At 37.9% G+C, this 26,293-nt stretch overlaps 1 protein-coding gene across 1 annotated transcript in view; it reads right to left on the reverse strand.

The window, feature by feature from the left end:
* The window catches only part of LOC150091179 (protein Loquacious-like), a 333,917-nt gene extending 312,932 nt beyond the window's left edge, over positions 1-20,985 (reverse strand). The window contains exon 1 of the mRNA XM_090382502.1: positions 20,877-20,985. Coding sequence (XP_090238628.1) covers positions 20,877-20,883 — 7 coding nt within the window. The 5' untranslated portion in view covers positions 20,884-20,985. The remainder of the gene's footprint in view (positions 1-20,876) is intronic.
* Between the last annotated feature and the right edge of the window lie 5,308 nt (positions 20,986-26,293).

Consider the following 26,293-nt stretch of genomic DNA (forward strand, 5'->3'; position numbering starts at 1 on the left):
ATTAACAGTAGCATTAGCAGAGGCATATGATGCAAGAAGGCAAGCTTATGTAGCATCAGCTAAAAAAAACCCTTCCCATTTCACCCATCCATTAACTCCAAATGTTTGTCTAGTTCTAAAGGCAAATTTCAGCAACATCTGTTCTACAACTGTCTTTCCTCAATTTGAATTTATGTCCCCTCAGGAGATTAATCTAGGCAAGACGAAGAACTCCATCAGCACTGAGCTTGCTCAAACCATTCAAGGCCTTATACACCTCAATCAGAACACCTCGCAGGTGCCTAGTCTCTACACACTGCAATTTGCAGAACTTAGCCTTTCTTTGTAAGAGCAACCCTTTGTTCCATTCACCAATCTCGTTGCCCCTTCTCTGTACTCGTTCGAGCAGCTCTACTTAAAATGAGGCCTCCAGACCTGTATACAGTTGGTTGATTGTTGGATTTTATTGGTGCATTAGCAACTAAGGCTATAATGCACCAAAAGACCTGTATACAGTACTCAAGGTGTGGCCTGACCATTGTCTTATAAAGGGGATAATCACCTCCTTATCCGTGCTAGAAAAATTCCTGTATATCATTGACAAGACACCATGAGCTATTCTTGCAGACTGTCTGCACTGCTCAATTACCACCAAGTCTTTTTCATTCTTTACCACCCTGAATGTAGTACTACACAGTTGATACGTTACTCAGGGGCCACCTCTCAGCCCATCTGCTCAACTTTTCTAGATCCTGTTGCAAGTAGCATAGTGTCATTAACAACCCTGCCAACTTTCATATCGTCTGTAAACATTAAGCTTGACATATTGCATCAATCAGATAATATTTACCTTCCTTTCCATGAGTGGGTTTGCCAAATGTGTGTGTGTGTGGGTGGTGGCATCAGTTTTCCAGTAGCAGCCAGCACTGGGAGCATGTTTCTTTGTGGTATTTCAAAATTCATTAAAATGAATACTTTGTAACTTAATTTTTTAAATATTAATTTGTTCTTATTTTAACTTGGTTACTCAAACTCAGAGTGAAAATTATCAAATCAAAATAAACTGCAAACAAACATTATAAAAATTGCAGCTAGTCATTATTGTTATTATTTTTTTTTCCACAGTGCAATATATCTTATGTACTTGTTTCAATTTTGTCAACTTCTGGATTCCTGAGAATTTTGACTTTTGTAAACTCAGAGTGGACAACAATGATTGAAAAGTACAATATTCTCCTCAATTTTAAAAGCTATTTTCACACTGTCACCAATCATAAAAAGTAATTGTAAATGGTGCCAACAATTACTTGAACTCCCAAATAAGAGAGGCAGCAGTTACTGGAAGGTTTCAATATGATTTGTTTTTAAGCAAAAAATTTCATATCAACATGGATCTGATTAAAAAGCGGTATGAAAATGTAACAATCATAGGAAAAACTAAGATACCCTATTAAATATTTATTGATCGTACATACATACATCATACTGATCCAAACCAGTAACTATTGTTGTTCTGATGGTGCCACCCCATCTCACAAGTTTTGTCCGTCCATTACTAGTGCGACATCCTGAATGCTCCAATTTTTGTTTCTTATATGTAAGTAACCAAATCCTCTCTCCCGTCCTATGCATGGTATCAACTGGATGATGATTACAATAAAAGGGAGTGCGATAGCCCCATGGTTATGACATTGGCCCACCAACAAGTTTGAGTCTCACCTTGATAGGAAGCAAAATCGTAAAAGTCACTTCATTGGACCTACCTCCCTGAGGGCAAAGTGATGTCTGAGGATGGAAGTGTGCCATCTGGTGCCATTCCCAATAACTAACCATCCACCACTGGATGCAAACTGAAGAGGCGAACAGGTCCAACTGCATAGCTGGTCAAGGATGTTGAATAGTAGCATCGAACATGCTTAATCACATGAATCGTGTATGGAACCCGACAACATCATGTACTCTGGCCTCAAGCAGAGGGCAATTTGAAAAGTCAGCAATAGGGAAGTACGTGGTGCTGTCCTCCACTCCATATGGCTATCACAAGGAAAGGGCAAAACCATCCATGAAGAATGACATGACAAATTACAAGACCAAAATTTACAAAAAGTGGTCAGAACGATTCCCGACTGTTCAGATCAACGAACAATGAACAGCTATTGCAATCTTGGGAAAAAATTAGGCAGGATATGAGCAACAAACTACAATTAAGAACAAAGAATATGGTACCAGAAGTAGAGAAGGAATAACAAGTACAAACCAAAGCAGCCAGATGAGAACAGAAAAAATCAAACAGGATATGAGCAACAAACTACAATAAAGAACAAAGAATATGGAACTAGAAGTAAAGGAAGAAGAAAAAGATGTACAACTTGGAGCAGCCAAATGGGTGACAAGGTTGAAATATCCAAACCAGAAGACAAGTGGAAGAAGGCCCTTGCAGAATTCAAAGGAATGGACCCCACAAAGACCCAACAAAATCCTGTGGAAATTCACAGACCACCTCAATCAACAAACAATACCAGATTACTTCAATAACCAAGTAATGAGGGATGCTACTTGCACACTAGTGTACTAAACCACCACAGCAGCCACCAGGATCACCATCAGAAAAGAAACTAGAGACCTGCAAACAATAAACACAAAAACAAGGATCCACCAGCTGGGCAAAGGCTTCAACAGAAGATAAAAGAAAAAGCTGATCTAAAAAGTGTAGAGAATCATCAAGAAAGACAACACCTACAGCAAACATGAGACCAAGACTTAGAGGATACTTAGACACCCCAAAGCAGAACATTCTTGCACTCATAAAGAGACTATGCCAATATAGAGAGCCCAGAGGAAAACAAACAACCGGATTTTTGATGAAAAAACCAAACAGCTTTCTACAGGAACATCAGACAAGAGAAGGTGGGTAATAGATCACCCCAACCAGAAGGCAAACAAGGAGTTCTGGGGGAACTTATGGGGTAGCGAAGTTAGACATACAGTACAGTGTCAGTTATCCGGAATAATTGATGTCAGACCTCTTCCAGATAATCTTTTTTGTCCTTGCTCATACTTTTCTTCGTGATGCTGTAGAAAACAATCATCCAATAAATCCACAAAAGCCTTGCTAGTGTGCGAGTGACCAATCCACAAGTTCCGGTCCATATCTGAGAAATTAAAATCCCCCATTATAAGACAGTCTGATTTATTTCGCTGTAGAGTTGTTCATTGTACTCATCAGAGTCATTAGGCCTATAACACACTCCTACTGTCAAATTTGCTTTCCCAGTGCTTATGTCACACCAAACTGACTCAGCACTGCACTGTCCACCCATGTCAGCTGGATACAGTTCCTTAGATTTTATGTTTCTTAACTAACAGCATTACCCTCTCCTCCCTTTCTATCCTGTCTATAAATGTCTATATTTGGCAAAGGATGCAATGAAAAATAGCAAAGACTTCTTTAATTAAAACTCTAGAAGGAATGGGATGAATCAGATTGGTCCACTTGAGATCGGTGGTTCCACTGTTGATAATCCTGCTCAGGTAGATGACAAACTGAATGAGTATTTTTTTCATCTACATTCACACATGAGGAATTCTCTAGAGAAGTGGAGGCCAGAAGCTTATCAAACTCTAACAGGGAGCTAAATGATTTTGTACTGAGAGCAAAGTGAAGGAGAAATTGTTGAAGTTAAACATAAGAAAGGCACCTGCAGTGAATGGGATCTTTCAAATTATATTAAAGGAAGTAAGCAAATCATTGGCCATAACTATGAGAGCATCCTTGAATTCAGGGGAAGTCCCTACGAACTGATGTGCAAATATCCCCAATTCACAAAGGGTGACAAAACTAATTACAGACCAATTAGTTTAACTTCCGTTCCGGAGAAAATAATGGAGTAACTGGTTAAAGAAGCATCACAGGATCATCTAGACAAAATTGCATTTATAAGTGAAACACAGCATGGGTTTGTTAAGGGGAAATCTCGTCTGACCAATTTGATTGGATACTATGATGTGGTCACAAAGGACCTGGATGCAAAAATAATTTTGTTATCATATACTTGGATTTCAGGAGAGGTTTTCATACTGTTGAACATAAAAGGCTACTGTACTTGCACCTTTCTGACTTCTTTTGGCAGATAGTTTCAGAGGCTGTTCCTCTTTTTTGTAGCATCCAGCAGTACTCAGCCATAACCCCAAGGGTTCACATCTGGTGAGTATGGGCTTGGCACACCCAGGGTCCTGAGCTGGATATCATCATTCTTCTCTTTTTTGATGACTCCTTTCTACTCCTCACTCTCTCTCAGGGTAACTCAAGAATTTTTTTTGGCTGGTGCAGCATAAGCCTCAGGCTTCTTTGCACCATATGGCCGATAATAATAATAATCATACTGGCACATAAAAATTATCAGACTAAATCATACTTGGTACTTCTTTACATTTCTTTTATACCTTGATGGAATCTCTCTCCCACCCTACTCTTCAATGAAACTACTTAAAATTTTGTAGGAAATAATCGAGATGAGAGTGCAAAAAATGTATCCTAACACTCAGCCACCTAGTTTTTTTTAACTTTTCTAGCATGTCGCCAATGTTCAGCTCATAAACTGGATACTTATTGTTCCATAATAGTGTATTACATTTTTAAAGTCAGCCAAAGAGCATCTCTTTCAGTTTGGTCCAAGGATTCTTCAAATACAGAATCTAGCAGCTTGTAAATCTGTGGTCCAACAAACATTCCTGCTTTGATTTTTTTCATATGTAAATAATGGAAATTTAGTGCAAACATACCTAACAATTTTCTTCTTTATTCAGGATGTAGACAAAACTGTTTCATTAAATCTAGCTTATATTTAGAGGAGGTAACAACACTTCGTTTTGATCTAATAGTGGCTTGTCTTCAAAGTTCTTTGAACCTTGTGCAGTGACTGTCTAGGTTCATTCCACTTGCACTGAAAGCAAGGCATTTTTGTGTAACCAAGTTGTTGGCTGAGTAGTAGACCAATAACTTTAAAATTTCCACATCTAGCCAACCACGATCCTTGTGCTGAATGTTTTCGAAAAGAAGTTGAAGACGATGAGCCAATAAATAGCCCCCACTTTTTTTAGTTGGTAGAAAATTACAAAAAAAAATTCATAACTGAAGGAATGTTGTTGTAATATATCATTGAGCCTTCTTTGGAAAGGCTCAATGATATAATGGAAAAATATATTTGGAAAATATATGATATAATGGAATGATATATTTGGAAAAATGGGGATCCAATTCTTTCCTGGGGCCAGTAGATTCTTGAATTTCAGTTTTGACCCTAAAAGTTCTGTAGATCCATAGGGTAGGTTTAAATCTCTCACAAGATTATTGAGTTCACAAAGTGAGCTCAACAATCTTGTGAGAGATTTAAACAGCTTTAATGAAGAAATTCACTACTCTGGTCCTCAAAACACACTTCCCTCTAAATTTGGGCAAGGATGCACACCCACAAAAATTTATTTACTATTATCAGAGTAATATAGTTGGAGAATGATGTTATGTGGATCCCACAGAATCTAGATTTCTATAATGAGCACTGTTACCCCACGTAAATATTAAAATAGTTTATTTAGCTATTGACTAAATCCCTATACATAAAGGTAACGTGCAGAACGCAGTCAAAAATGAGACATTCAGCAAGCTGAAGACTGGCAACAGAATATGTATGGTCTGAGGATGGGTTCTGGTAAGGTTCCCAAAATGTTACCTTAACGCATAGGGATTTAGTCAATAGCTAAATAAACTATCTTAATATTCACGTGATATAAGAGTGGTCATTATAGAAATCTAGATTCTATTATCAGACTGCTCTTCACAATTAGCAGCATGCCAAGCTTTATTTGTGGCAACAAATCCAGCACGTCTCTGGAGCAACTGGCAATCACTTTGTCATTAACCTCAATCAATGACCACATACATTGCTTGCAACAATCGATTTCACATTTTGTTTTATTTTCAAGGTAACAGCACAATTTTGATTAACAGCATTCGTCAATAGTTTTTTTTTTTAAAGCACTGGATTACATCTCAATCAAGTAGCACACAAACTGATGTCATATTAGTTGGCAGGTATTGAACAGCGACTGCACATATGTGATGAGATATGAAGTTATCCACAAACAGCAAAATTTTTCTATTCTCCCCATTCATCTCGCAATCTAAGCATCTGATCCATTCTTTGTATACTTTTGACAACATTTGTCTTTTAGTTTGCTCGATACATAAATAAATAAATTTTGTTTATACTCCAGGACAACCTAAGGTCAGAGGAGTTCAGAAAACAAAAAAAAATAAAAGATGCATCACCATATTTAGCATTTACATGAGTTTGAACCACTATCATTAAAGTGCGTGCATGTCTCTACCCTCAAGCTGACCACTCACCAATGTCTTCAAACCTTTAAAGCACTGGAACTTCTGGGCTCTCCCAATGATTATGAAAGCAATCTTATCTCTGCTAGATGTTTAATGCTACTAGAATGTAATCTGTTATTCTGCCTTTTTTCCATTAATACATTTCTCACCTTTCAATTTAAGCATTTTATCCAGTGGCAATTTAAAGTTGTTTCATCTGCATTTGAAGGTCTTTTTGGTTGGTCTTATATCAATAAAATATTTTTTAAACAATTCTCTTTCCATTTCTTTGAGGCTTTAGTGTCAATGGCTGCACTTTTGCCACACACTTTTCTGAAAAACAGCCCATAATGAGTCTTAAATTTCTGAAACCATCTGCGCCTGATTTGAAATTTTCAATATTCATCCAATGCTTAAATAATTCAGCCTTAGTTTTGAAAAGATTTCCACCTATGGGAACGTTTTTTGCATGAATCAGCATTAGACATTCCAAGAGTACCTTTTCAAAATCTGGATATTTTGCCTTTCATGCTCTGTTCCTAGTGCAGCAGATTTCTATAAGCTTCCAATTTATTTTTCATCTTTCAGAATGGTGAACAGTACTCTCGAGAATGCTGAACTGTTTTGCAATGTCAGTTGAAAGCATGCCATTATCTACAACTTGTGAAGTCGTAATCTTATCTACGATTGGCAATGTCCATAGGAGCCACATTAATAAACATAGTAATTTCTTATCACTTTGAAATTGGTTTATTTATAACATATTGCAGAACTCAAAAACATACACCACTACAGATGACCATCAGATGCCAGTAGAAGGACATATACAGTTGAAGCTCTTTATAGTGACCCTCTTTTAATGTTCCAGCACACTAGTAGTAGTAGTGGAATGTGATGCAAGAAAGCAAGTGTATGAGCTTATGCAGCATCATCCAAAAAAAAAAAAAAAAAAATTTACAAAACAAATCCCATTAAATGTTTGTCCAGTTCCTCCTTAAATTTATTTAACCTATCAACTTCCACGACAGATGGAAGTTTGTTCCAGCAATTAACCACCCGCTGGCTAAAGGCAAATTTCCGCACATCTATCCTACATCTGTCTTTTCTCAATTTGAATTTATGCCCCCTTAGGTTCATAATCTGAACAAGTGGAAGGATCCCATCAGAATTCAGCGTGCTGAACCCATTCAAGGCCTTATACACCTCAATCAGATCACCACGCAGGTGCCTAGTCTCTAGCCACTGAAATTTGCAGAACTTAAGTCTCTCTCTTGGTAAGAGGATCCCTTCATTCCCCTCACCAATCTTGTTGCCCTTCTCTGTATACGTTCAAGCAAATCTACATCCTTCCTAAAATGAGGCCTCCAGACCTGTATGCAGTACCCAAGGCATGGCTTGACCATTACCTTATACAGAGGGACAATCACCTCCTTTTCCCTGCTAGCAAAATTCCTACATATCATTGACAAAACCCCATGACCTGCCCTGGCAACCTGTCTCCATTGCTCAGAAAACTTCATATCTGACTGCACAATCACTCCCAGGGCTTTTTCATTTTCTACCACCTTAAGTGTAGTACCACACAGTTGGTATGTTTCTCTGGGGTTACTTCTACCCATATGCAGTACTTTGCATTTGTCAAGGTTAAACTTCAGTTGCCACTTCTTAACCCATCTGCCCAAATTATCTAGATCCTGTTGCAGTAGCACACTGCTATTACTGTCATTAGAAACCCTGCCAACCTTTGTATCATCTGCAAACTTCGACACTAAGCCTGATATACCTTCATCAACATCATTGATAAATATACAAAACAACAGAAGACCCAACACCGAACCCTGTGGGACTCCACTAATAACATTAGTCCACGAAGAGCAGCACCCATTGATTACCACCCTCTGTCTTCTCCCACTCAACCATCCTTTTATCCATTGTAGCTACTTACCCTTAATACCATTCTGCTCCAATTTGTACAGCAGTCTTCCATGCGCAACAGTGTCAAAAGGAAATTTCAGGAAAGAAATCCAAATATATGATATCAAAATTATTTTTTGCATCCAGTTCCTTTGTAACCACGTCAAACAAGACTTTCCCTTAACAAACCCATGCTGTGTCTGAATTATTGCTGCAGTCTTGTCTAGATGATCCTGCAATGCATCTTTAACCAGTGACTCCATTATTTTACCCGGAACAAAAGTTAAACTAACTGGTCTGTAATTATACATGTCACCCTTCAATCTCCCTTTGTGAATTGGGGATACATTTACACATCTCCAGTCCGTGGGGACCTTCCCTGAGTCCAAGGATGCTCTCATAATTATGGCTATGGGTTTGCTTAGTTGCTTTGCCGCCTCCTTTAAAATAACTGGATAGATCCCATCCACACCAGGTGCCTTTCTTATGTTTAACTTCAACAATTTCTCCTCCACTTTGCTCTCAGTTATTACAAAATCATTAAGCACCCTGCTACAATTTGATAACCTTCTGCCATTTTCAAACCTTAACAACTCCTCATGTGTGAATGTAGATGCAAAATACTCATTCAGTTTGTTTGCTATCTGAGCAGGATCATCAACAGTCGAACCATCGATATCAAGTGGACCAATCATATTCATCCCCTTCCTTTTAGAATTTATATAAGTAAAGAAATCCTTACTGTTCTTAGCATTCTTTGCCAAAGATTTCTTGTAATCTGCCTTCGCCTGCCTAACCTCCTTTGTGACCTGATTACAGACTAGCTTATATCTGCCATAGGCTTCTGAGTCGCTTGATAATTTATATGCATTCCATGCATTTTTCTTCTCTGTCACGAGTCTGAATAGTTCATTTGATAACCATTTAGGTCTAAACCTTGAACAATATTTCTTAATAGGTATGAAACTTTTAGTAGCATCTACGATTAATTCCTTGAATGCTTCTCACTTAGAATTTACTGTTGGTAACATCGTCAGTTGATCCCACTGGACAAAATTTAAAAACTGTCTGAGACCACTGTACTCACCTTTACGGAAGCAAAAACCCTTTCCTTTACCCCTGATAGTAATTATATATTTAAGTATATCATTATTATGTGATTGGTTCTCTCAGCCAACTGGACCTATGTGATTGGTCCTCTCAGCCCATTTTCCATAAACCTTGTTTTTATTTCTTTCTTCCTTTTTTTTTTTTTTAATTTCAGGTTCTGGCAGTGAAAGTACTTCTAGTAGGGATGTCAAGAAATTTTTTATTTCAAAGTCAAAATGAATTTTAGTGACCTTAGGGTTAGGGCTGTTCATGAAACCAACAATACAGCAATTATGGTTCAAGTCAATACAAAGAATGCTAAGAGACTGGAAACTAGTTCTGGCTTTTGAAAAATCCGAGTTACTGACAGAGTTAGATCTGAAGCCAAAAATCATTTTTTATAATATGAATCTAGATGTAGACAAAGAGCAACTGATGCAGGAACTGTTTAGCCAAAATCTGGCTGATTAAGAAATATCACAAAGTGAATTTAATAATGAGTAACAATAAAGTTCAATTTTTGAGGGAAAATAATATTTCTGATGGAATGAACTAAATAACAGAGATCTCGTTTGGTGGCCTGAATATGAGAAAACACATTGAGAAACTTTAAAGGGTCCACAGAAGGGCAACTTTCCTAGTGATATCGGAAAAAAGGGCGACCGTACAAGGAAAGACTTCGATTATGTGAGCTATAGAACATGGCAACCAATTTTTGGTTTCTGGAAAAATTGTGATTGGAGTTTTATGAGGGGAATTTGAAAATAATCTGTGGCCTGAGTATGAAAGGTGGTAGTGATATGGATGTTTAACAGCACAAAGGCAACTGAAGTCAAAATGTGCCTATTCCTATGTTATAATTCTATATAATAATTTGTCCCCCCACTTTTTTTTAAATCAGACAAATATATATATATTTGCTTAAGGAAGGTATTTAGTTCATCTATATTTCCACTATTTCCAATAATGCTGGTAAGTGATAAGGGTTCTTGCAATCGTGACAGAGTGAAAAGCACTTTTTCTGATATGGAGATAGTAAGTGCATTCTAATAGTATATGTCTGACACTGAGTAGTGATGAACAATGCATGCATAGAGGTGGGTCATCCCTCACAAAAAGAAACAAATGGGTTGGGTGTGTATACCCTACATGTTATCATACCAGTACAGCTTCTTCCTGCCTGTTTTGCCTGCAGTTAGAATTCCATAATGCTGGTTATTGTTTGATTTGGAACAATTTGTTCTTCAATTTGTAGCTTCCAGATTTCTGACTATTGAAATGTAGAGACTTTTTCTATATGCTTCAAATAATCTGTATATAGTACTTTGTAATTTACTGGTGTCGTACTGTTTGGCTGCCTGATCTGCTCTCGCTCTCTCTCTCTCTGTGATACAATGCCATGGGATCCAGCAAAACTTCATTGAATGATTTTTATTCCCATAGATAGTTTAAACAGAAAAGAATCTGTTTTATGATGGGATGTGATATTGAAAATTTACTGTCCAATGCAGACACTGCACTCATGGAATCGGTATTTTTTTTTTTTTTTTTTTTTTTTATGAAAACCCCAAACACGAGAAGTATTAGAACCTATAGTACAGTAGACTCGATTTTCCAGGATAGATGGTAAAAAAATATTCCCGGTTAATCAAAAAATACAGCAAGTCCCTGACATACACAAGAGATACGTTCCACGACTTCTTACATAAGTCGAGTTTTACGTAACTTGGGAACGACTAATAAAATATTGCTACTATATCCGTGTTATGCCAAAATTACAAAAACCACATAATATCCTCAGAAGAATGAAGAAAAACAGTTATATATTTTTAATTATTTCAATTGAAAACTTTATATGGGCAACAGCAATGAAGTAGATGGAGTGGCACATAAGAAAAGAAAACATAAAAGGAAGAAAAAAACACATGTTATTGTACTGTAAAAACTGATATGTACTTCGTAGCCTTGGTTATTATAGCTGACCTTCATTGGTGCCGATCACTTCACTACTTCTCGTATTGTCTTTCTCCTTTATTGTGTTCACTGTTGCCACTGACAAATCTGAATTCCGTGCAATACTCGTTAATGTTTGGCCACTTTCATACATCATTATTTTAATACTGATAGATTTACTAGTACCGCTGTCACTTATTTGCTTAATCAACACCATGATAATGGTCTAAATAAAATTTTTTGAAAAGAACTTCACAGGGTTAAGGCGAAAACTCACTATTATCACCTCACGCGAGCTCACATTTTACTAATGCACATTTGCGGAGGTCACTGCCATAAAATTATAAAAACAATTTGCAGTTTCCACTTTATTATGCTTTTTTGTTAATGCAATTAATTAATTATAAATGGGTAGTAAACTCAATCATATTGCATTTGCGATAATACCGATAGCTGGAATTCTGTGTGTTTTTATGTTACGGTATTATGGTGAAATGTGTGCCCCCCTTCACTGAAATCTTCAGTCATATAAAAATATATATTAATAACGTAAGTCCAAAGCTATTTAAGTCGGGGACTTACTGTATTGAAAAATGTTCGGCAACCTATGTAAAAAGTATGGCTATAGATAAAAAACAAAAAACTTACAACGCACTACTTGTGTCCAAAAGATGCTTCCCTTTATTTTTTATGATGTCGATTTTAAATCTAATAGCTTCCCTTTATTTTTTACAATGTCACGTATGGTTTGGTCACCAACATTATAATGGTTCATTAGAGATTTAACAGATGCACCATTTTTAAACTTTTGAATTTAAAGTTTTTTTTAATTGAAAGTACAACCCTTGTGTTTGCCCATCATTTTCACAATTTCTAAACAAAAAAAAATAAAATAATAAAATAAATAAATAAAAAATAGTTACTATAGAAAAAATGATGCTCCTTTGTCACCGGATGAAAGTGATGGAACCTACATCTCATCCATGGTCAAAACCTTGCAAGGATATCTGCTATTTCTGTTTGTAAACAATGTAAATGTTCATCTGAATTTACAACTCTTGTGTGTTTCTGATCTGTTGTCAAAACTTTGAGGACACATCTTGCTGACACCTTTTTCACAGTGAGAACCTCTGTTATTATGTAGTACACACATTCGGAAGAAGTGCTCATAATGCTAGCAATGTACTGAAATGTCACTCATTGATCACTCATCAACAAGACCATGCACAATTTCTGGAGTGATGGATGTTGCAGGTCTTCCATATTGTGGATCATCTTCCAAGCTATCCCTACCTCATTTAAATTCTGCTGCCCACTCTTAACCATGGAATAGGAAAGAGCATCCTCCCTCAATGTTTTACAGTATTTGTAAAACATTCATTTCCTCATGAATTGCCTTTGGCCTTTCCCTTTTTACCCCCAAGCACTAGATGACTGATTTTGTCCATCTTTCATGACAGAAAGTTTTGCATAATAGTCCTCTGCCATCAACAATTGATGCACTTGAATCTTGTAAGGTCATTTGTGCAATTTCACTCTAAGAATTTTGTGCACTGTTGCTTTAGGAACATAGACTTCCAGAGATACCAGTCTTAGTGATTTTTGTGGGTTTTGCTAAAAAGCTTCTGTGGCAAGTGCCAATTTCCTCGTTTAATCCAGACCTTCCAGTTTGTGACTTATCATTAACAGAACCAGTCTCTTTAAATTTCTTCTTTAAATTTACAACACATTATACAAAGGAACACTACACAGAAATCCAGTTTGAAACTTAATTTGTGTGTAGTGCTCCTTTGTGTAATGTGTTGCAAATTTTCTTCTAACTGCTGATATGGACTTAAGCTCTGCAAGTTAGAGGACATAGTTCACTTTCACTTCTATTGAAGCCATCTCTTATAGTGTAGATTATCTGAAAAAATTTTTAAAAAAATTGGAGTACATTAAGTAATTATTTCTGTGCATAAAACTAGAATAAATTACTTTCCAATGCATTTCCCAGATTGTTTTTGGCTTGCACAGAACCTACATTATTGCAGTTTTAAAGTGCACAAGGATTTTATGGATACCCAGTATTATTTAGATATGCTTTGCTTCCTTGCATCATGTTGCTCATAGTAATATAATATAAATATTTTTATTCATCCCAGTTGTCTTGGAAAACGTTTTTTTTTTTTTTTTTTTTTTTTTGTTAGTTGTTGGCGCATCAGCTTCTGAGGCCATAATGCACCTCCCAAAGTTTTTGCACTACTCTGATCCAAGCCCGAGGCGGGATTCGAACCCGCGACCTTTGGGTTGCCAGGCAGGCACTTACCCACGTGGTTAGCCCGGTCGGCAGAAAATTCTTATATTTTTGGATTTACATTCATGGGCTAATCTGAATGATGCCTCAATTGAAAAACCATACAAGATCCACCAATCATTCTTATATATGTGCTTGTGGCTAAAAGCAGCAAGCACATTTCCAACAATTTCTGTAGCATACCACAAGTTCCTTGCAAAGAACCTAGGCACCATGCTATAGTCCATTTCTTTCTTTTTAGCTTATTCCCAATGTAATCAAATGAGTTGATTTCACTTCTGGAAATGGCTTTCTCATTTATAGGTATAACCATCAAGTATATAGTTACCTTAGCTGACTTACTCATCTAAAATAAAATGAATATGAAATGAACTCGCACAGGCTAAAATAAAATGAGATGAAGATTATAGTCTAAAAAATTGTAAGGCTATCTGAAAAGCCAAATAAAATTTAAATTAATAATAAAATAAAAATACGAATTCCCCTTTCTAGGTGAAAGTTATGATATTGCACATGTATAAAATTAATTGTGTCAAATATATGCATATTAACTTCCTTTGTCTTCACCCTTCATAATTTTGACTTTTTCTTCGAGAGAGAAAGAAAGCTAATCGAGTTGAGGAATGTTACATTACATTACCATTCCAAAATGAGCTTCAAAACTGGATATCTTTTTGTCAAGGAAAATGAGGGTTTAATTCCTTTTCTTATACATAAATAAAAGACCAAAACCTTTAATCTCATCGCTACATAATTCTAATAAAGAGATTCTAATTTTTTCTAGTCTTTACGATGAATACCCCAAAGAAATTCATGCAGGAATTATTACACTAAAGCAATTCATTCTTCTACTTCTGCACCGATGAAGAAGTAGAACAAGCACTGAACGCAGGTAGAATATTCCAAATTAAATAATATAATTTTGAACAATCCAAACATCGATGAAGATGCTAAAGATTAACAAAGTTAAAATACATAAAACTCTAGCAAGACCTATAATAACATACACAGTTGAGACAACAGGTAATATGACAAAAATAAAACAAATAAATGAAACCACAGACACTAAGGAAAATAAATAATAAAACACTATGAGATAAAGTGAGGAAATCAGGAAACAATGCAAAGTAAAACCTATTAATGAATGGATATATATATATATATATATATATATATTTTTTTTTTTTTTTTATGAAAACCCTAAACACGAGAGGTATTAGGACCTACAGTACTTAATACCATGCTTGGATAGGAGTTGGAGAAGATGAAAGAAGATATTTGTTGACATTAGACTTGAACTTCTCTAGACTGTAATTTTAAGGAAATACGTATGAAGGAAAGTTGTTCCACAAAACGGCAGTTGAATGAATAAACGAGGAAGATGAAAAGCTGGTTCTGTGAGGTTGAAGTTGGACAGTAAATGAATGTTGGCTAGTGGTGGCACTTGTTCGGACTGTTTTGAAAGAGAGAGCAGGAATTATAGAAGCAAATTCAGAAAAACAGTGCCCATGGAAGTATCTGTAGAAAAGGCATGCAGCAGAAACAGTACATCTGTGAGACAGCAAGTGGAGAGACTCTGTTAGAGAGGAGTCATTAATTAATCTAACTGCCCTATTCGAATGAAATCTAGAAGCCTGAGAGGGGTTTTGGGTGGGGGCACCCGCCCAGATGTGGGAACAATATTCCATGGCAGGGTGGATTTGTGATTTCTACAGAGTGAACAGCTGTTTGGAAGAAATGTAACGCCGAGAGTGAAAGAGAAACCCAAGGTTTTTAGATGCAGAGGAAGCAATATTTGTAATGTGCTTGTGCCAAGAGAGAGATTAAAAGTCAGGGTAATCCCCAAAAGAGATATATCATTTTGCCTAGAAATTGGAGTGTCACCAAAGATAAGCATAGGAGCAGAAGAATCCTCTTTGCGAGATATGACAAGACTGAGTTTTAGAAGGATTGAAATCAACTAAGTTGTCTTTTCCCCACTGGAGAATTACCTGGAGATCGGCATTTAGGGAATTGGTAGCAGATATTCAAGAAGTTGAAGCTGATTCAGCAGGGCAAAGTTTCTCAAAATGGAAAGTGGAATGCAATGTGCTATCATCAGCAAAACTATGGATAGGATTTCCAGTCAATGGAAGGTCATTAATATACAAGAGGAAAAGTGGGGGAAAGAACTGAACCTTAGGGGACACCAGCATTAGTGGAAAAGTTAGAAGACAGAGAGCCATCTACCATCACCCTTAATGAGTGATCGGAGAGAAAACTGGATAACCAATTGCAAAAAACAGTTGGCAAACCATAAGATGGAAGCTTCTTTAGGAGACCTTTATGCCAAACATGATCCATCAGGATCATGTTTGGCATAAAGTTTTGTCATGTTTTATGCCATCAGGACCTGGAGCCTTTGAGATGTCAAAAGCAACTGCTTTTGTTTCCCCGAACTTTTCCATTGAATTTGTCCATAAATGGTAACATAAGCCAGAATATCACCAGTGGATCAACACTGACGGAATCCATACTGGCAATCATTGATCAGATGGAAGGTTTCTAGGTAGTTTAAGAGTTGGCGGTTAATTGATTTCTGGATTACTTTAGAAAGAGTAGAAGTAATTGCAATGGGATGATAATTTACTGGGAGGGATTTGTCACCCTTTTTAGGAACCGGCTGGATATAAGCAAATTTCCAAGCAGAAGGAAAAACACCTTTGGAATAAGAAAGTGAAAAAAGGCGGCAAAGAACAGGAGTAAGTTCAGGAGCACAGGGTTTGAAAACAAGTGGAGAAATACCATCAGGACCTGGAGCTTTCTTAGCATCAAGATTCGTCAAAATCCTTCTGACATTCTTTTGACGGTCAGACATCCATCTGGACATCCTTTAGCAGGTCAGCTTTATCCTTGGCTAAAGTGACAACGGAACCATCTGGTTTTGACAGTGGTGGGAGCAGAAAAGGGCAAAGGTTGCGGCCAATAGTTTACGATTGTTGCGACCTTTGGTGTAGACAGAAAATGCATCTGAATGTTTGGAAACAAGCCAATTACAATATGCAACATTCTTCTCTTGAACAGCCTTACCACATTTATTGGAAAACCAAGGTTTAGATTAAGGACTAGATTTTAAAGTGGAGTGTGGAATAAAGGATTCCATTCCTACAAGAATAATTTCACTGACATGATCTGAGCAAACGTTGACATCAGAAGTTTTAAAACAGTAATCCGACCAAGGAAAAGAAGAAAAGAAATCTCGCAGGTCATCCCATTTTGCATTCTTGTAATGCCAAACAACACGAGGTTGGGAATAACCATGAGATAAAGGCCCCATTGGAGAAGAGACAATCACCAAGTTGTGATCTCAAGTGCCTAAAGGACTTCTCACTTTGACCGTGTACTTAGAAGGGTTGTTTGTGAGAAAAAGATCAAGCGTGTTGGCTGCAATGTTAGGATTGTCTGGTATTCTTGTAGGTAAATTAACAATCTGTGCAAGGTAATTAGTAATTGCAAAAGCCTCAGCATCTCGACCAGCTGGGTCGGTGTGACTAGAAAACAGAAGCAAGCTGGAGTTGTGAACATTAAAATCACCTCACTGTTAGGAAAGTTGGACGGGAGAAAGTCAAAGAGCTTCAAGTGATTAGTGGAGGTTGGGAGAATGGTAGAGACAACAGATGAATTTGACACAATGAGGTAGAGATTTTAAGCCAGAGAAGATCGAAACGAGGAGATTCCAAATTACCAAGTCTCTGACAGGGAATATCTGAACGGACATATGCACAAGTACCACCTTTGAGGCAAAAGGAATCATACAGCGAATAATTTGGGCAACTGAGATTAGCAGTGGTCGAATCAACCGATAACTAAGATTCTGTCAGAAAACGTAGATGGAGTTTAGCGGACTGCAAGTGGAAATGGACATCGTTGAGATTAGAATTGAGACCACGTATATTTGTGAAATGAACTAGGAAGTGTTTTGGGCGGTTTAGATCTTTTCACAGATAAGCTTACTCTATTAGTTTGACAATTCATGGTGTATTCGATAGTAAGAAAAAGTGGAGGTGACATGTTGTATGAAGTAATGAAATGTTTGGATATGGCGTACACATGGTAAGAATGTACCCAGATTCTTGACATAATGTGGCCTCAACAATGCCCCCACATACACACTACTCAGACTCCCTCCAGTCACTATCTGGCAGAGTAGAGGTAGCAAGATTATACACTAGCTAATCCGGAAGCCTCGTAAAGAGTTACCAATAGGTTCGGTCCAATGTACTAACTAGCAGCCGGCCTGCGAATACCGTTTTAGAGCTGTATCCTCAAAATGTACGGAAGATTGGATCTCACCATGATGTTCATCATAACCTCAAAAGTGATCAGTCATACTGCATGATGGAAGAGATGGGGAAGGGTTGACCAGAACTTAGCTCTGGAGACTAAACATGGGTTCCCACCACTTCAAACCTCCAATAAGCAAAGTGGTGGTATTTCACCAGTTGATGAGAGTCATTTACCACCCCTGCTTACGTTGGTTCACACCTGGGTGGTCACCCACAGTGTGCATGTGCATGGAGGTTATATCCAGGGTTATTAACAGTCCCATCATCGTGAAGGTGCAAGCAGAGGATTTGGCTGTCACAGACCATCTGGACTTTGCTGAAATTGAGTCCACTTGACTTGAATTTCACCCAAATATCAGTTCCATCAGCGTTTTAGACTCCCAGGTAACAAGTACAACTTGTTGTTGTTATTTGGTTTTTAGAAGCATTAGCAACTAAGCCCATATTTAGGTCAGGGAATGACAACCAGGGATATGCGGTTGTCATTCCCTGACCTTTCTGCATTCTCGATATTTGGTGGTCACAGGCCCGAACCCTGGTCTAATCAAGAAGCATGTGCTAAGCACTGCTGCTCCTGCCCACCTGGCTACGGAGGCACATAGCATAGCTTGCATACCTCTGGCATACCTGAGAGAATGTCTGTGACAACCTCAAGGACCAATTATATGGTCCTTGAGGTTGTCACAGATAAAAGATGAGATAATGGCATATCCGGGAGAATGTCTGTGACAACCTCATATAACAGGAAAAAAACAGAAAAAAAGGGTAGTGGGAACGTATATAACCGTTTAAAAAAATGGGAAAAACATATAAATAAGACGGATAATGACAGGTTGGTAAAAATAGTAAAGTAGAGACAATCAACAAACGAAGTTGGAAGGCTAAGAAGATGGGAGGGTAATCCTGCAGTTTAGTGTCGTGAGTCACGGTCAGCCCGCAAGCTCCAATCTGTCGTCAATCGTATTCTAACGGACAGCTCCGACTTGCTGAGCATGCGCGACACTCACGATATCTGCCGTTCTGTGTTTGGAATTGTCATGGAACATGCGCGAAACTCAGTGTATCTGCTGGTCTGTATACTGGCAATGTACTACGTATTCGCAGTTAATTTTCTTTTTCCCCTGTTTGAATAAATTTCGATAACATAATACGTGTACTCCTGAATCAACTGAGGATGATACACGTGTGTGTAGAGTGTACATATATATATACATAAAAAAGTTAAAATCGTTGGATCTATAGCATTAAGTACTATATGTATTTTTATTTAATTCACCTTTTCACAAAAAATATATACTATTAATCACAAAATATACTCATTTTATTATTTTCAGGCAATACAAAATATATTACCTGAAAATAATAATTAAAATTTAATAATAATTATCGCTTTCCATTATCGTTTTTATAAATTTTTATTTTTATAATCAAATTCGGTCGAGATTCAGTATCGGGTACAGCCAATGAGAGCGAAGTGAAAGAAGGCAGCCGGCTCCACCCAGTGGGCGGAGTCAATGACGTCAGACGATTACAACTGACACGCAGTGCGTGTCACCTTGTGCCGCGCCGTGTTAGTTGTGTGTGTAGCTTGTGCCGCACGTGTTAATAGTGTTTTGATGTCACGTGGTTGCGATATAATAATCGGTCTTAATTTCATTCGTAAATTAAACGTAAAGTTAAAAAATCCGGGGGTGTGGGGGCAGGGCCCCCAGAAAAAAAAAAAAAAATTAAATTAATTTTTTTTTTTCTGAAAATAAAGTAATTTCGAAATGTCGACTGAGGAAAGTGACGTGCCCACTTTCCTCCTCTTCTGAGCCTTCTCATTGGCTGATTAGTAATTCCTAATTACACTCTTAATTACATTCGTAATTTAAAAAAATCACTTATCCGAATTTCAATGTGCAATAAAAAATAAAAGTAGCGTGAGAGCGACCCGAAAATCCGCTCAAACGGGGGTCTGGGGGCAGAGCCCCCAGAAAAAAAATTAAATTAATTTTTAAATGTCGACTGATGAAAGTGACATGGCCACTTTCCTCCTCTTCTGAGCCTTCTCATTACTAATCACTGATTAGTAATTCCTAAGTGCTTCTGCCGTATTCCTTTGTTTTAGGTATGTATTCTAATTTTTTTGTTCTGTGTTTAACCTATTTTTATTGCGCAATTTTCAATTTCGTGGTGTTTCTTCGTGGTTAATTGATGTTTGTGAAATAGTCTTTTTTGCAATTCCCGGTCGAATTTTACGTTGTGCTGTATTACCTGCGGTCGAGAAAAGGGTTAGTTTTTTAAATTGTTCAGTTTATTTGCCTTTCATTTTAGCGAAATTTCGGTTTAAATTACCTTTTCTCCTTTCCTTTTTCATCTTCTTTTTAGCTCAATCAGACTTATTCAAATGTCACGTGACATTTCGCGAAACCGTAGAAACGTGTATTTTGGTATTTGTATTTTCCTGATTATCGGGTTTATTCTTTGTTTTCAGCCGCCACATTCGTTGCTGTGCTGCGTGCCATCTGCGTGTCACTTCGCATCCGCCGGGCGAGGAGAGGAGGGGGAAACGCAGTGAGTGGGTGGAGTCACAACCGGTCAATCACTGCTTTCCCCCTTCCTCTCCTCGCCGCCATTTTTGGTGGCCGTACCCCATATTGAATCTTTACCTCAAATTCTTATGTAGTCAGGAAATTTTTTTATTCTTTTTAAAAATGAAAAAAAAAATTATTGCCCGTACATAGTCAGTGTCGCGCAGGCTCAGTCAGGTTGGAACTGCCCGTAAGAATACGATTCACGCCAGGTTGGAGCTGGCGTGACTTGCGGGCTGACCGTGACTCACAATACTTAAGTGCAGGAGTACCGGATAATCAATCCAAACCCACCAAGCAGCATGCTTAACGGATAAAGATTTACACAGCTGCACTATAAAAAAAAAAAAAAAAAATCCTTCAAATCTTACCTCCCATTATGGATTTATTCCTTATTGTTCAAAAAGTAAATAAAACAAGAAAAAATATAAACACTTCACCAACCAATTCTCGAAAACATACACAAACCAAACACTAAATATGTAAAAAGCTAACGTTGAACTCGTTGTTTGAAAAAGCGACCTCTGAAGGCTAAATTCATAGAATACTCTAAGATTAAATGTACGTTAACTGTTTTTCCATAAGAATAATAAACATAAAATAAAAAGGAAAGAGGCAGCATAAGTTGTGCGAAAATTGATTGAAAGAATAAAGTAGCATTTAGAGTGGTGCACAAAAACATCACTTATGAATTTTCAAATAATGTGATTTGCAGGTTGCACAAATGCTCGAAATACATTTGTTAGATGGGATATATATCTCCCTGAATGAAATCCAATAAAAAGACTCCACTTGATACACATAATTGCCATAAATATCTTTCAAAAGGGTAAAATGCGTAATTAATGGAAATATATGAGAAATCATGCAAATGGCAATCATAACCCCAAGGGCTAACATCTGGTGAGTATGAGTTTGTGTTCCGAAGTCGTTTCTGTAATAGTGTAGGGCGCCTGCTGGGCAGGCCCCTACACTATTACAGAAATATGAATAACGAGATTCCCATGCAGGTTTCCCACACTAAAATGAGAAACTAGAAAGACTGGGATTTATACGAGCGTCTAGCAGTTCCTTCAATACAAAATCCTGTATTCTTAGATTGACTCTGAGAGGTACAGAGCAAACTGCAACATCAAGAGGCGTTGTGTTTTTCACCCACAGGTACCTCTTATATAAGGGGGCCCCAGGGTGACCGCAATTAATGGTTCTTTTAAACTACTTATTTGAATGCAATCCAATGTGTACATTAGAGAATAGTCCTGGAGAAAGAGAGATCAACAAACAAAGTATAGTTTATTGCACGTATATTGACATGTTTATTTATTTACAAAAAGGAATATTAAGTAATATAGGAAATTAAAATTATGTTATGTTGTAAATGGTAGCTTTACTCAGGATAGCTTTACATTTAACTAGTTAATGGGTATTGGTAACATGGCATATTTCTGCCGTTCTGTCTACATACTTCATGTAGTTTTCGGTAAACAATCGTTGTTAATACACAATAGGTAGAAGAGATTCCAGCTATTCGAGTTTATAGGCAAATGTGTAAGGTTGACATATAGTTTCCTTTATCGCTACTGGAGACGCAGTACCCAGTAGTCGGTACAATTGATGACACATTCTGACATTAATACAGAAAATGAATGTACATCTGTGTATTTATCTGGGAGGAGAGAGGTTATTATGTGATATTAGGTCGGGAATATAGTAGTAGTTGTGGTTGTACAGTAATTCCAGATAACCGGTCGTTAAATTAAAAGGTGAACTTACCTAAATAGCTCCCTAGCGACTATCTAGGCACTACTTGATCCTTCTCATTCGTCATAGTTGAAAATTATGTGTTATCTTTCCAATAATTCACCAACAACTCCTCGTTTTCCCCCTATTCCCAATATATGAATGTCCCTCTCCCCTTTGGATGGTTCTCTTTGATTGGTTAGCAGCCTATTTCCGTGAGGAAAAGCAAATCTAGGATCACCTGTCCTCGTAATTAGACACGTTTAATTTGAGAAATCTATCGCGAGAAAAGAACAAATTATTAATTGATATGCGGCGATATTTCGGGGTTATACCAAGGTATTCTTTTCATTCAAAGTCTATTCACCTCTATCCATTTTCTGAAATGGATAGAGGTGAATAGGCGAACTGATTACTGATCCAGTAATCAGTTCGAATTTCACTCAAGAGTACCTTCCTGATTCCGATTTACACACTGGCACCGACAGATTTTGCAACTGTCTACCTAAGTTTTACTAACGCGACACTAGTTAGTTGACCCTATCGAGTGTCGGCTTCATGCAGTGTATTGACCGAAACTATGGGAGTCAGATGGAAATTCGATTACTGCTTTCATAAGAATAGAATAGACAAAACAACTTTCAACCCGGCCTTATTACTTCACACATATAGTGACTAGCCAAAGTAATGTATGGTTATTTATGAGAATATTTTATGATGTAAAAATGTTCACATTTTTATATTTGTCACAGCCAGGGTCCTGAGCTGGATATCATCATTTTCTCTCTCTCTCTCTCTCTCACACACACACACACACACACACACACACACACACACACACACACACACACACACACACACACACACACACACAGGATAACTAGGGAATTTTTTTTGGCTGGTGCAGCATAAGCCTCAGGCTTCCTTGATACATACGGCTAAAAATAACAGCCAAACATACATTTTATTCCATTTCAATGTACAAACTGAAATGACAAGTTAAGATAATAGTATTATGTACTGTAAATCAGCAAAATAAGTCCTCAATACGTTGTTGTTCTCCCCTCCAGCTGCAATTACAGCATTGCAACGATCTAGCATAGAGTTAATCAACTTCTGGATATACTGTTGCCCAATTTCGTGGTACCACAGCCTTCAATGCTCTCCTGCAGCTGAATCTTACTTGTTGGCTTCTTCTGAGCAATTTTAGACAACATTATGTACCAACAATTTTCAATGGGAATCAAATATGCCCTGTTGCCAGGTTAAACCAACACTGTAATGCCAGCATTTCTGAGGTATAACTGCACATTCAGGGAGTAAAAAACATTGGTGTAAGTATGTTTTAAGCCTTGTGAAAGAGGAAGACAACTCATCATTTAATCTAAATAGCATAAAATTTACCAATTTTGCTATGTGGCAAGGTACTGAGTGTTGGGGAAAAATGCAGTTTTGGACGTCTGTCTGGTGATCCCTAATAACGAGTTTCAGGCACTCCTCCAAGAGTGCTTACCAGATGTAAGTCCCCAGGCGCTCACATCTGGTAAATACAAGCTTGGCACCCCAGAGTCCTGAGCTGGATATCATCATTCTTCTCTTTCTTTCTTGGTCATTCCATTCTATTTCTCTCTCTCTCTCTCTCTCTCTCTCTCAGGGTATGGGAATTTTTTTTTTTTGGCTGGTGTAGCATAAGCCTCAAGCTTTCTTGCACCATGTTGCTAAAAATAATAATAATAACATTGTAGGTTACTGCATTCGCCGTTCTGATAATAACAGGTGACGCAGAAGCCTGTGGCAGATATAAGCTAGTCTGTAATCAGGTCACAAAGGAGGTTCGGCAGGCGAGGGCGGATTACGAGAAATCTTTGGCAAAAGATGCTAAGAAAAACAGCAAGGATTTCTTTACTTATATAAACTCTAAAAGGAAGGGGATGACTCTGATTGGTCCACTTGGTATCGATGGTTCGACTGTTGATGATCCTGCTCAGATAGCAAACAAACTGAATGAGTATTTTGCATCTATATTCACACGTGAGGAATTATTACAATTTGAAAATGGAAGAAGATTATCAAATTGTAGCAGTGTGCTTAATGATTTTGTAATAACTGAGAGCAAAGTAGAGGAGAAATTGTTGAAGTTAAACATAAGAAAGGCACCTGGGGTGGATGGGATCTATCCAGTTATTTTAAAGGAGGCGGCAAAGCAACTAAGCAAACCCTTAGCCATAATTATGAGAGCATCCTTGGACTCAGGGGAGGTTCCCACGGACTGGAGATGTGCAAATGTGTCCCCAATTCACAAAGGTGGATCGAAGGGTGACACGAGTAATTACAGACCAGTTAGTTTAACTTCTGTTCCGGGTAAAATAATGGAGTCGCTGGTTAAAGATGCATTGCAGGATCATCTAGACAAGACTGCAGCAATAATTCAAACACAGCATGGGTTTGTTAAGGGAAAGTCTTGTCTGACAAATTTGATTGGTTATTATGATGTGGTCACAAAGGAACTGGATGCAAAAAATAATTTTGATATCATATACTTGGATTTCAGGAAAGCTTTTGACACTGTTGCGCATGGAAGACTACTGTACAAATTGGAGCAGAATGGTATTAAGGGTAAGTTGCTACAATGGATAAAAGGATGGTTAAGTGGGAGAAGACAGAGGGTGGTAATCAATGGGTGCTGCTCTTCGTGGACTAATGTTATTAGTGGAGTCCCACAGGGTTCGGTGTTGGGTCCACTGTTGTTTTGGACACAAAGGTTGGCACGGTTGTTAATGACATTGTGCTACTGCAACAGGATCTAGATAATTTGGGCAGATGGGCTAAGAAGTGGCAACTGAAGTTCAACCTTGACAAATGCAAAGTACTGCATATGGGTAGATGTAACCCCAGAGAAACGTACGAACTGTGTGGTACTACACTTAAGGTGTTAGAAAATGAAAAAGACCTGGGAATAATTGTGCAGTCAGATATGAAGTTTTCTGAGCAGTGCAGACAGGCTGCTAGGGCGGGTCATGGGGTTTTGTCAATGATATATAGGAATTTTGCTAGCAGGGAAAAGGAGGTGATTGTCCCTCTGTATAAGGCAATGGTCAGGCCACGCCTTGAGTGCTGCGTACAGGTCTGGAGGCCTCATTTTTGGAAGGATGTAGATTTGCTTGAGCGTGTACAGAGAAGAGCAACACGATTGGTGAGTGGAATGAAGGGATTCTCTTACCAAGGGAGGCTTAAGTTCTGCAAATTGCAGTGGCTGGAGACTAGGCACCTGCGCGATGATCTGATTGAGGTCTATAAGGCCTTGAATGGGTTGAGCACGCTGAATTCTGATGGGATCCTTCCACTTGTTCAGATTACCAACCTACGGGGACATAAGTTCAAATTAAGAAAGGACAGATGTAGAATAGATGTGCGGAAATTTGCCTTTAGCCAGCGGGTGGTTAATTGCTGGAACAAACTTCCATCTGTCGTTGTCGAAGTTGATAGGTTGAATAAATTTAAGGAGGAACTGGACAGGCATTTGGAGGGAATGGTGTGATTTTTTTTTTTTTTTTTTTTTGGCTGATGCTGCATAAGCTCCTACACTTGCTTTCTTGCATCATGTGCCACTACTACTACTACTACTACTACTACTACTACTTAATTCGCCCCGCCCCTTTGCTTGTTTTGCATCCCCAGACCATCTGACCGTTGGGGAACTTTATGCAATTAGGATGGCATGCCACCTATTTTCGTCTTCTGAGATATCGCTTCTCATCTGATCCATGCATGTTAAATTTCGATTCGTCAGAAAAGATGACGGTGAACCATTGCTCTTTTGTACGTAAAACATACGTTTTAGCCCAAGCAAGTCGCTTCTTCCTCATTTTTTGGGTGAGCGAAGGCTTCTTCTTGGGTCGATAAGCATGCAGACCACATTCCGAAAGCCGTCTTTGGATAGATCGTGCACTTTCAATAAGACTTTTGCATCTACATTCACACATAAGGAGTTACTAAGATTTGAAATTGCCAGAGGGTTATCAAATTGTAGCTGGATAATTAATGATTT

This window comes from Mastigoproctus giganteus, chromosome 1, assembly GCF_048544385.1.
Source record: "Mastigoproctus giganteus isolate SK-2022 chromosome 1, ASM4854438v1, whole genome shotgun sequence".
NCBI lineage: Eukaryota > Metazoa > Arthropoda > Arachnida > Uropygi > Thelyphonidae > Mastigoproctus > Mastigoproctus giganteus.